The following is a 13,012-nucleotide window of genomic DNA, read 5'->3' as shown; positions in this document are numbered from 1 at the left end:
GATATTCAACATATTCTATTACTATATATCGTAGCATAAAAAATATATAAATGTGGAATAGTTTAAAGTAACAAAGAATGCTTTATTGTAGCTTAAGTTTAAAGTTTGAAATAGTATACAAAATATTAAAATAGCTAATCATATCATGACTAGTTGTATAACTATGACGTGATGATTAAGGCACCTAGTATGAAAGACGGCATAATTATGAAATATTTATATGTATGAATTAAATAGTATATACGCAAGTAGAGCATTATCCAAGCTTGTGCAAATATTAATTTAACATTAGTTGCGCAAAACCTTGATATCACTTTATGTCTATATCAAGTAGATTGTAAAGTCCAAGATATTTTCTAAGAATTGATGAATTTTGTATATCTTGGGCAAATCTGAGAATTGTAAGATCTTCTATTTCTTGGCTCTCTTTATAATTATCACAATATTTATATTGATTTACAGCAACTAAATTTTTTCCTATTTCTTTGACATAGACATGAGTATCCTGTAATGTTACATGGGGCTTATGTATATAGATAAAACGATCTTCTAGAATGCTTATATCGATTTTCGTTTTCTTTAAGAACGTCAGTGTAGAATTGGCATACTGTTTATTGTCAGCTTGCTGTGTGCAAAAAGTTATAGTTTTTAGCTTGTAGCGATCAGCTGTCAGCTTGGTTTGCTTAAAATCTGCCAATAAATCAATTGTTGCATGATGGTACTTCAAACTTACATACTCGTTCCATGAAAGAATAATAGCATAGGCGACATTATTATAAGTACGATATAAACAATCGATCTCAGCGATTTCTCTTATAACGTTTTGATTGATTTCTGTGAAAGGGAAGTTCCATGGTACAACAGTATATGTAAATTTCCAAAAAGAAGTTGGATCATTCATCATTTCTTTTAGTTTACTGTTAAATTCATTGGAAATTCCAGAATCATATATAATGAAATTGTCCATTCCAATTAATGCGTGGAAGCTGATAAAGCCTATCATATCTATTGATTTTGTTGGCTTCATCGACGATTGTGTTACACATACTCCTAACCTACTGTCGCTCAAGCTTCGTGGTTGCATTTTTATAGGAAGAATAGGTGCATAATTGAGGTATTTGTTAGACTTTGTAACAAACGTAATCCCAGTGGGAGTCTCATTGCTGGTGTACGTACAAACAAAATGGTATCCTCCAAATCTAGAATTCTCTCCTAGACTCGAAGTAACTGCATCGCCAATGGGAATAAACTTGAAGCTTCCCAATATAGGTTTACTTTCACTTTCAAAAAAGACAAGACATTGCATATTTGAAACACTATTTATAGTTCCAAGTCCAACTGCTCGTATCTCTTTCTCATTAATACCATATGCAGAATATACATATAAATCATCCTCCAAACGTTGCCAAGAAGAAATTGGTTCATCAAATTTTGCATTGAACGTAGTAAAAGTTGTACTAAAATTCATACAATTTGTATCTGCTCTTCTTGGCCCAGGTTTACCAAAGTAATTGAAAACTTCTAAGACATATCTCAGTTTGTTATATTCATGTCTATAGATGAGCAAAGATATGAGGCTTACTACTGCTATAACAGCTAAAGCAGCTTGATAATACTTTCTCATGTTGTTAATGATTATCTCAATCTCATATAATGTTTATAAAAACTAAGATAAATTTTTCATGTATAATACTGCACTTCATAATCCTCATGAAATCATGTCCAAAGACCATTCTAAAAGAAAATCAATATTATGTAATTTAGTAATATATTTGTAATACTTGCTACATGCACATAATTATAAATGTTCTGTTACTTCTTATTTGCATCTCATCATTTTAACTAAAAGCGTTCTGCCACCTCATAACCAATCGTTCGTTATATTCGAGGCCAAAATTTTTCAATCTTTGAAGGCTACTATGATACTTTTGATGACTTATAATTTATTTTCTAATGATTTATTCAATTATAATACACAATATTAAAAAATGCGGATGTACATACACACGCATCAATGAATTGTATTTGATATACACTGATACATTTTGAGATTAATATTTCGCATATAAGTTTTCAGACTTGCTGATTGGCTGTCGGATAGGAAATTTTTGGGATCCCGAAAGTGCATAGAAGTCGAATTTCATAAAGCGCATGTGCATATATTTTATATAATATACGTGACATAAACTATATAACGGGGTGCGTTCCCTATATATTAAGGGACGGCCGGAAACAACGTGGAGACCTCTCGCGGCCGGCTGTGAATTATGGATTTGCTAATACATTATTATGGCTAAAATACAAAGAGAATCATAAAAAACTCGTAATATTCGTAATCAGTAGAATCATTAGCAGGTCGCGACAGAGTCACTTTTTGAAAAAAAGATCAAAATAAAATTTTAAGTGACGTGCAGATCCTGTAGTTCCTCGTGGGTCAGGTACAGTTAGTCTATTTTTATTAAATTATTTTTATTTTTACAAACCTTAAATTCTCTTTTTAATATATTTTATGTGTTTTATGATACTTAATGATAATAAATACGTTTATAATAAAATTATTACATAATAATTAGAATAATTAAAGTTTTAACAAGGTTTCCACATCGATATCGAGCCGAAAAGGGCAACTAATTCCGAATACTGGAGTAGATAGTTACATTTATTTTAATTATTTATTTAAATTTATTTTAATTATTTATTTATTTAAGAGCTAAATTGTAAAATTGGCTCTAGGTAGCTTCGTAATTGTAAAAGAAATCTTAACAAAGTTTCATGACGAAACATCGTTTCTATAAAATAAAATATAATTGAGTACAGATATATATCTGCACTGCAAATAAGGAATAGATAATCATTTTAGATCAAGTCGGAGTTAGTCCGTCACTTCTGTCGACCCTTAATGACACCGACAGTTCTTGGTAAGCGTATACGTACAGAGTAGGGCTCCTGCAATTTAATCAGTAATTCTAATATCGTTACCAAATTTCTTTTTATAACAAAAAATACGATCGAAAAAATATAAGAAAAATTGAAAAAGGTATGAAAATCTTAATATATAATTATTATGTATTATAAATAGAATCTCCTTACATGTATGTATACATAATGCACAATCTATGCAAATCTATACAATCGCATATTGTTCATACAATAATTCTCGCACTTTGTAGTAATCCTCAGAAATGCAGCCTTCTAATATCACCTTCCCAGCTTCGTGCTAAAATAGATAGCAATATTTATTTATCTACAATTTTGAATGAAAATAGATATTTATATATTTATAACAAAAAGTAAAAAAATTAAAAAAGTACAAAATGTATACGCAAAGCATAATATTTTTTAATGATTTACGTATGTTATAAAAAAAACAAACCCTTCTAACAGCAATAGTATTATTACAACACCATAGAACTCCTCCGCTAAATTCTGATGGAATGTTACTTTTATTCAAAACTTGTTTGAAATCAGATAATTTCAATTCATTTATGAACGTCGTTTGATGACCAGGAACCTGCGGAAGAAGAATATATAAATTGAATCTGCATCCTCTCTTATTATTTTTATTTATAACCTATATCTTACATCATTTAATGGTAAAGGTTCCAAAGTCAATATTTTGTCACTTTCATCAATCGCATTCTCGGATTCAGTATCGGCGATTGCGTCTCGACAAATTTGATCACGTGCCGTTATCATCGCGTCTATCCACGCTACTTCAGAATCCCCCTTACCCTTCGAGAAATTTAATCCACTCACTAGAGCATCAGTCAAACGTACCTAACAATAAAAAAAAAAGTACATCCTATATAAGGCATATCAATTTCTTAATTAGTTTGAAATAGAAGAACTGAAAAAAAATTAATACAATCATGTTGTTTAATACTCGATAAAAAAATTTAATATTCAATAAAAAAATAATAACTACATTACTTGATAAATATGTGTTTCTGTCGTGGCATCTAGTGTCTCTCCTCTACCCGGAACAAATACTCTTGCACCAGTGCTTTGTGCCTGTTGCGCTAATATCTCTGTGTCTTTAGGTGAACCCCTGACCAAGACAACTCTTCTCGGCCTTAGCTGTGCCAAAATCTTTTGTAGAGATTCGCCGTCAGATCTACCTTCAAAATCTATGTATGTTACTGATGCATTGACGGTCATTGTACGCGAAACTTGTACGCATTTCGTTGGAATATCTACAGCTATTTCTGGATGATGACTAGTTTCCTCCTGTTTCATTTCTACATTCTCTTTATTATCTTCTATTTCAGGTACAGTCTCTGCTATTTTATAATCTTCTGGTCTGCAGTAATAAACAAAAAATAAAAAATAATCTAAAATATATAATTAAACATATATTTATTTATAAAAATACATAATTAAATATAATTTTAAACACATAATTATATATTTATTCATAAAAATTAACAAATAAACAAACTACACGATTTGTTAATTATTATCAAGATAAAAATAAATACAAATCGTATTTTCTTAGAATCTTAACATTTCTTTAACATTTTGAACGAATTAGATGCTTATCAGATACATTTTTGTTGATTAAATATATAAATATAATTATTAAATAAAGATAAAAATATTCTTACTTTATGATTTCTCCATATTCGTCTATCTTGATTTTTTCCTCGACGAATGGAAACATAGGATGTTGTTTTTTACTTTGTTTAAAAAAGCCGGGCTTACTTTCTTGCTTCACTAGCAAATCATGCTTTCCTCTGCCACCACCAACTTCTATTTCATCTTCCGATTCAGAGCTCACATCCGCAGTTTCCCTAATACATTAGAAATATAGTTAGTAAAATTAATTAGTAAAACATAAATTATGGTCGTGAAAAATAAATGAATATTTATATTTGTAAATATTAATGTAAATGTGCATTTATAAATAAATAAATAATTACATTTGTTCTTGTTTCATTTGTTCCTGCTTTAGTTTTTCTCGTTTTTGATATTCTTCTAATTCAATACCTTCGAGTTTCACTCGTCTCTTTACCTCTAGTGTAATATTCCGATTACCTCCTTTTTCTACCAAATCTCTAGCAAGTGTACCTGGAGATGTCCTGCTTGTTAATATAATACTGTTTTGTGGATTAGTACACCATTGAAGAAATAATTCACGGGAAAATCCACATTCCATATCAGGAGTACTTGCAAGTACTACCTAAACACAACAATGTCAGATTAATTTTCAAATCAAATTATCTAAGAATTATAAAAATTTTAATTTTTTATTTACCTTTGGACTTGGAACTTGATTTAATTCTGCCATACTGTGACATAGTTGTAAATGTTTAAATTGAAATGGATTGTTACGTGCACCTTCAAAGCTTCTCATTAATTTATCACTCATCCATTCAATTTGTGATTTTGCAAATTCTACAACGTTATAGCTCACATTATTAAGAAGTGCTAATGAATAGGCAAGTAATCCTGATTCTTTATTGCGCCACAACTGATCCAACATATGTGCTAACTCCAGTACACGGCCAGCCGTGTCCACACTAACCAATACATTACCACCACCTCGCAATGTTTGCAAGATATTAGCTAAACAACAAAAACAGAAAATTAAAAATTAAAATTAAATTATTAGCAAATAAATTAATAACAATGTTTTTTTATCAATTTTAATTTTTTAATGACATTTTAATAGAGAATACTTACTCATCAATTTTTCATCTCTTGTTCTTCGTCTAGCTTGTTGATATGTAGCATTAAACGCATCTGTTATCAATAACGATGGCCGTTGCAATCTCTCTAATTCACAACCATTTAAATGACGTTCCTTCTTGTGATTAAAGTCCACAGCATATATTATATCCTCTTCCCCAACTTTCACAATCTTCCAAATTGTCCCACCAATCATATGTCCTGCTGGTAAAGGCGTCAATGTAACACCATAGCCTTTGCCTTTCATCGATATGCTTTGGTTATATTTCAGCTGTACAATTTTATCAAATGCAGCATCAACATCATCTAAAGTAAATAGATCAAAGTTTTCCATGTTGTGACGAGACTGAAATCAATATGATATATCTTAGAATATAAATTCTAATTAGATATTGTTATTATTATGTTTTGGCATATTAAATATACCTGATATATATCATACATGAACATTTGACCCATTTTATATACAGGAATAGTAGCATATATGGGACAATTCAAGCCACATTTACCTACTAGATATGGCAATGCACCTAAATGCAATGGATCTGGATACGAAAGTAAAACTGCGTCTATCTGATTCACATGTCTGAACATAACAAAACAGAAAGATAAATATATAGATTCATAAAATATACTACTATGAGATAACAGTCATTTAATTGTACCTCTTCAATTCTTTTATGAAGTCCTGATCAAAATTTTCATCCCATCCACAATCCAACAATATTCTCAGTTCGTCCACTTGTAATATGTAACAAGGTGGAGATTCGTTCATCGCTCCGGAGATCGCGTGAAGTTTTATGATAGACGTCATTTTTGTATATTTTTTATTTAATGTACCAGCGAAAAATATAAGCAACAAACAAATTGCACTATAGCTGCATCAAATATTGTTAATCTTTAATATATCTTTTTCATTCTTTACGAGTGTCAACACTTGACTCTTATCTTAACCTATAAAGTAGTAGTTGTACTTCGGCATATAAAACGCAAATTTGTGTGAAATTTAGGCTTGCATTACATCTATATTAAGTTTAAATCGTTTATAAAAAATTTGAAACATGTATAATGTATTTAATGTATTCGAAAGAAAAAAGATCAACAAAGTTTATATTAGATTAACTATAATCGAAGATTCTTTCTGTTTGCCAGAAATTCATTCAAAAAGTCGGAACTTTCACCTGAAAACCGGAGATGGTAACCGTGTTTTTGACGCATGCGCATCGAGTGCTTAAAATTTTTTCATTTTTTTGTACGTAAGTGTCGGTCCACAATAAGTATTTAATCTTTAAATCGTAAAAAATTGACCAAACATGGTCGATTATTCTTTTCATATTCGATTATAATTGGTCAATTTTTTACTTCTTAGAGTGCTGTTTCATCGCGCTGTCGTATCGCGCGTATCGCGAAAATTTGACCAATTGCGGACGTTCTGCTATTTTCGATACTCAGCCGTTCCGCCGAATGCATTATTGTAAAGTTCGCGATTGGTCAGATTTTCGATACGCGCGATACGCTCTATGAGACTGCACTCTTAAAGCTTAAATCATCTATTATGGACCGATACTAACATTACTTTATCGTTAAGTTTCTTTTATATTAATAAATATCTTTTATATTATTATTATTTAAGTAGTATAAAGTTATCTAATTTAAAAAAATAGAAAATTTATTTTATAAAATGTGACAATTTTATTTGTTTCAACATCTAATATCCAACATATATTTCTAAAAGCATTTTTAAAAGTTAAATTTGTTAATAGTACTAGATTTTTTCTTTTAATATTTGATCTCATAAATATTTAAAGCTAATTTTTTAAATACTGCATGTTTCTAAATGTTTTATGTATTTGAGACATGCATACCTTCTTCTTTGCAAGATTTTTACAATTAATAATACTATTCTAATCGTTAATGTTACTTTATTTTTATAATACTATTCTAATCATTAATGTTACTTTATTTTTATACAGTACTGAACATATTTAATATTAATATTTAAATTATTTCAATATTTATGTAATTATTTTATTAAGTAGGTATATTAAATAGATAAATTATTAATTCAGTAATTATGTTAATATTAAAATAATGACAAATTTTATTGTACTACATTCCAAAATATGCACAAAATGTACTACTTTATGTATGTACATATATATGATAATATATAATACATATATGATGTATGTTACGTGTGGTGTGTATGATGTGTGTGTGTGGTGTGTGTATGTATGTGTACAAGGTGTCCAATAATAACCTCTCGTGGACAAATAAAGTAGATTTAAGTTCTTTTCGGGCCGTTGAATAGATAGGACGTCTTTTATCCCTACATAATTTTTACGTCATGCATTTATTAAGACTAAAGAGAAAATGAAACCTGAAATCGGAAGAGTATAAGAACATAAACAGAAGAGAACCAAACAAGGAAGAAAGAAACCTGTGCTGAATAATCCTAAGGAGATTGACGGCACTTAATTAGACTGGTTGCACCGCGACAATGCAATAGCCAATCACCGTCTTGTCTAGTAACGAGAAAACAAGACGGTGATTGGCTACCGTGTTGCCGCATCCCGTGTACAAACAGCCTTACTCCTCACCCGGGGAAATCACAAAAAAAAAATAAATAAAGTAAATTATATCAAATAGAAGTCTTACATTTTACGATTGTCGCAATAATTAAAGAGTTATTAATTGATATATATCCGCGAATGAGTTTTTGTACAAAAAGACAGCCCACCATCCTCCCTTACATTTGATTACTAGACACGCGGCAACATTGGAGGCATTCTATAACTATAAACAAATACTTTGTCATTTGTAGATCACAAGATCAACATTTTGCCACACATTTAGCAACCATAAATGTTGCAGCTATGCAGTGCTAACTGAGCTGTTTCTTCGCGTAAATACTCACTTATTCGCGAATCCATAAAATTAATAATCCGTAAATTAATAATTTTTTTAATTATCGCGAAACTCGCAAAAAGGACTTTTTAATTCAGTACAATTCACTCTAGCTATCCACGAGAGATGATACCAGATACTTTGAATCATTAAAATTAATATTATGATCATTAAATGTCCTAGATCATGTAAATAAGTCTAGTAAAATCTTATCAAGAGATATAGGTCTTTGTCTTGTCCAAGTTCATGCGCAGCAATCTTTTTAATCCCACTCGTCACTATTTATATCTTGTACAATATCCATATCATCTTTTGACACATCTTCATCTTCGACATTGATATCTTTATCTTTAGATATCTTTTTATTTTTCTTAACAGTTTTCTTTATATTTGATGACTTTTTCTTTTCTGTTTTAGATTTTGTTCCCTTCAATGTAAGTTCAAATTCGCTTTCTTCTTCACTATCTGTATTTTGCTCATTTAGTTTCTGTTTCTTTAGTTTTCTCACGGGTATATCTATTTCTTCTTCGTTTTTCGTAAGATGTTTAAGTTTTTGAGATTCATAAAGCTTGATCCAGGAAACATAGAATTTAGCTAATTCTGTACCATTTGTCTTCATTTTATTTTCCAAATTCATAATCTTTGCTATATTCTTCAAATCTATTTTTGCGTTAGTACGTTCAGTTTCAATGTACTTTCTATTTTCTTCAATCAAATTTAAAAGTTGTTTTATCTTCTTACAATAAGTCGCCACGTGACATTTTTTCAAAAACGCTTTTAACTGCAGGACAAAATTTAATATTTATAAAATATATAATAAAAATACTATATTTTTCTAAAGCTTTTGTTTAAATTGTCTTTTTTAAGTACCTGTATTATACAAGGTATATATACATCCGGGAAGTATATTCTATGACTTTCGTTTGCTGCATGTTCCAATATAAGTTTGTAAACAGCTTCGATAATACTATCCTTGAAACCATTCTCTACTAATTGTGATTTTGACATCCTTAATATGCAAATAAACGGTATAGGTTTCATCGAAACTGCTTTATGTTTTTTATTAAAATCGTAAGAGTCTAATATCTAAAGAGAAAAATTTGACATAAAATATTTGTATATGCTACAATTAATAGCGAATTTGACTCACTGCACTATACCGGGTTAATACATTAACATTAAAGTTAGTGCTACATATCTAATATCTAAAAAAATATCTAAATGTAGTAGCATAATATTACTTCCTTGATAATAAAATTATTAATATTCATATTCAGCTAAATAATACGACAAATTGTTGATTATTTAGATAGTCACTTTGAAGTGTTTATGTTTTTTACATTTCAATAATTTCATGTATGTCAGCATTTAGTATGCATTAATTCACATTACGCATTTAGTATGCACTAATTCAGTATAGTGTAGCGAACCGAATTCGCTATAAGATGATTAAGAAACAAGACCAAAATGAGATACCTCAATGAGAAATGGTAAGACTGGTATAAACGTTCCTGTATCCTTAGAAATGGTTATTAGCATTTCTACACAGTGGAATCTCAGTGGATAATATTGTGCTGTTGGAATAACTTTTATTGTCCCGATAATGATCTATTAATAAATAAGTCAATATATTTTTCTATTGAATTATTATTATTATACTTGCATTATTTGTTTATTTATATTAATTAATCTTACTTGGATTAGTGGATATAATAATGATCGTAACATTGATTTATCCTTTGACCTGGTTATCAACTCCACCCAAAAACGCAAAGAATTTATATATTGCCAATTATATACAGCTTGAAAATGTTCCTGAAAGAAGATAAATTAATTCTAAATGTCAATAATAAATGTTATAAATGATAAAAGAATTATCTCAATAATTACCTGTTTCTTTAATGTTATTGCATTTCTTAAATTAATTGCTAATTGTCTGATGTATAAGAAGGCATGATTGTATGAAACATCATGTTGAATTAGATAAATTTCAACCAAAGAATGTCTCATAAAATTTATTCCTGGTAACGTGTTAAGTGAAACGAATTTTGTATTCTGAACATATTTCACATACATGATCTAAAAAAACTTAATGATGCAATAGTGACTACAAACAATTCAGATATTTCATTGCAAGATATGGATCTCACCTTCAATAATTTCTCCAACACGGTTTCTTTGCTAGTTGCTATATATAATATGTTTAAAAAAGCTACAATCTGGACAGTCTCTTCTGCAGTTGACCAAAATTTTATCAAAATTCTCAACAATGGTTTAGTTAATGATGAGAATGAACGAGTATAAGGTAACATTTGACGAAGATGCTTCAGAAGTACTGTGAGAATGTTGGATGATGCTACACTTTGTAACAACTATAAAAAAGATACATTCATTAATGTTATTTTCACTATTTAAGTCAACAGAATAATTAAAAAATTTGCAAATACACACTTTGATTAGATCAGATAAGTACGATTTTAAAATTCCTCGTATTTTTCCAAATCTCTTAGATTTATGTGCTTCTTGTGATTCCGAATCCAAATTTAAGAAACGTTTAAATGCATCAGGTAAATACATTATACACAACTGCATTACACCGTTAAACACTAAAAATAATTTTTGTAAAGTTAGAACAGAATTAATTGAAAAGATAGCACGTGTTTTAACAATAAAAATTAAAGCCTTACCTGCACTTCCCTCTACCTTACATCGTGAGGTAGGATCAGGTGATACTGCAACACTATCCAAAGCTGCATGAAAAGCCTCTACAGCAAATCTAATGGTCACTATTGATCTGTAAATTAAGAATAATGCAACCCATCGAGAAGTAACTTTTGCCATGAAACATTTCTCTACCAAAAATTTGCCGTTCGGAACCAGCGTTAAAATTGTAAATCTTATATACCTGTGTATAATCATCGTGTGCATCACAGGTATATAAGAAAGAGATTATCACGCTTGGACACGAGCAATAGGACGGAGGAGGAAAATTGCATTTCAACGAAAAATCTATCATTTCAATAAAAGATGACAACTTACTTATCAGTTTGTATCTCTTGTTGCCAAATTTTCAATAAGGGCAAAGTGATTTTCTGTTTGGCATCACATCCAGTTTCTGGTTCCAAATCACTATCATCACTAGCCACCTATAAATTCAATATTGTTTATAGAAGAGTAAACATAAAATAATACAAATTATTATAAATTATATACCTCTAAATTTTTATTAGGAATATGTCTGATATCAGAATTGGTTATTGAAGAATCATCATCTATTTCACTTTCGATATCTGATACTTTAAAGTTCAAAAGATTCTTGTCATTTTCTTTTAGATATTTATAAAATTCTGGATCAGTATCTTTCAGCTTTATTAATGACTTTTTATGCTCTACAGGGTCTAAGTCACCTTCACTGCTGTCGCTATCTACATACTCATTATCTTTGCTACTTATATCTTTATTTGCTAAAAATAAAACAATAAAAATACAAAAATTAAGATAAAAAAAATCAATATTTTAAATTATACCTGTATTTTCACCATCAAGCCCATCACTATCTGTTTCAAAATTTTGTTCTAAGAACTCTTCCATAGTTAACTTGCTCAAGTTTCTTTTCTTTTTTTTGATAGATGTTAACTTTTTTCCTCTTGACAAATCAGGAGCTTTCCCAATTGCCTTTATTTTCATTTTTGATAAATTTTTATGTCTTTCTTCAATAATCTGGAAGAAACAATTGTAAATTGTTGATGAATATATAACCTCATATTTTATTCTCTCTTCTAATTAAAAATTAAATTCTAATTAAAAATTGATGTATTATCTTGGTAGTGTGATATATTTTATTCTTTTATCTTTATTTCATAAATTATTATAAATAATAATACTATAATATTAATTATATAGTAACACCTTTATAAAACCTATGACACTCTCCACGTGCCTCTATCATGTGGCTGCGTTCCGATATTCACTGTCTACTGAAAATCAGAAGATATAGAGTGCGTTCCTTTATTCACTCCGAGTACTGTTAGTACTACGAATAGCGTTCGATATAGAGAGCAGTGCACTACGAAAGTACTGCCTTGAAGTCTATGATGTCATTTTGACGTACTTCCTGTTGCGGCTACTGCAACCAGCAAAGTAAAACAGTCAGAGGTCAGAGCACAAAAATGGCTGCTTCCATGGAGACTGAAATAAGTTACTAATGATAACTTTAATTGATGCTAAAAAAAATAAAGCATAAATAAAGTATATGAAATAATATAATATAAATAATATGAAATAATATAATATAATATAATATAATGAAATTATTATGATATTATAATATTATTATAATATTATGAAATTATATAATATTATGTTTGCCATTAGACAATTTATGTACATTACTTGATACTGATACTGATAATAATAA

At 29.3% G+C, this 13,012-nt stretch overlaps 3 protein-coding genes across 3 annotated transcripts; all 3 read right to left on the bottom strand.

Moving 5' to 3' along the window:
* Positions 1-61: 61 nt before the first annotated feature.
* LOC105427262 (uncharacterized) lies at positions 62-2,118 on the bottom strand. The gene is made up of 2 exons (XM_011638932.3): positions 1,817-2,118; positions 62-1,734 (listed from the first exon to the last, which is right to left on the bottom strand). Exon 2 carries the CDS (start codon positions 1,622-1,624, stop codon positions 311-313), a length of 1,314 nt encoding a protein of 437 aa, XP_011637234.2. The 5' UTR covers positions 1,625-1,734; positions 1,817-2,118; the 3' UTR covers positions 62-310.
* A 334-nt stretch (positions 2,119-2,452) lies between these two features.
* On the bottom strand, positions 2,453-6,886 carry CPSF2 (cleavage and polyadenylation specificity factor subunit 2). The gene is made up of 12 exons (XM_011638930.3): positions 6,870-6,886; positions 6,354-6,642; positions 6,115-6,274; positions 5,683-6,034; positions 5,255-5,565; positions 4,920-5,179; positions 4,605-4,790; positions 3,931-4,300; positions 3,583-3,777; positions 3,374-3,511; positions 3,091-3,217; positions 2,453-2,946 (listed from the first exon to the last, which is right to left on the bottom strand). Exons 2-11 carry the CDS (start codon positions 6,500-6,502, stop codon positions 3,125-3,127), a joined length of 2,214 nt encoding a protein of 737 aa, XP_011637232.1. The 5' UTR covers positions 6,503-6,642; positions 6,870-6,886; the 3' UTR covers positions 2,453-2,946; positions 3,091-3,124.
* Positions 6,887-7,760: 874 nt separating this feature from the next.
* On the bottom strand, positions 7,761-12,663 carry Noc2 (Nucleolar complex protein 2). The gene is made up of 12 exons (XM_011638929.3): positions 12,505-12,663; positions 12,123-12,315; positions 11,809-12,059; positions 11,635-11,741; positions 11,283-11,389; positions 11,047-11,201; positions 10,746-10,967; positions 10,486-10,674; positions 10,291-10,410; positions 10,072-10,203; positions 9,466-9,681; positions 7,761-9,376 (listed from the first exon to the last, which is right to left on the bottom strand). Exons 2-12 carry the CDS (start codon positions 12,280-12,282, stop codon positions 8,858-8,860), a joined length of 2,178 nt encoding a protein of 725 aa, XP_011637231.3. The 5' UTR covers positions 12,283-12,315; positions 12,505-12,663; the 3' UTR covers positions 7,761-8,857.
* Between the last annotated feature and the right edge of the window lie 349 nt (positions 12,664-13,012).

This window comes from Pogonomyrmex barbatus, unplaced genomic scaffold, assembly GCF_055798465.1.
Source record: "Pogonomyrmex barbatus isolate J1 unplaced genomic scaffold, ASM5579846v1 scaffold23, whole genome shotgun sequence".
Lineage (NCBI taxonomy): Eukaryota > Metazoa > Arthropoda > Insecta > Hymenoptera > Formicidae > Pogonomyrmex > Pogonomyrmex barbatus.
The sequence above is the reverse complement of the archived record's forward strand: the minus strand, read 5'-3'. Positions and strand labels throughout refer to the sequence as shown.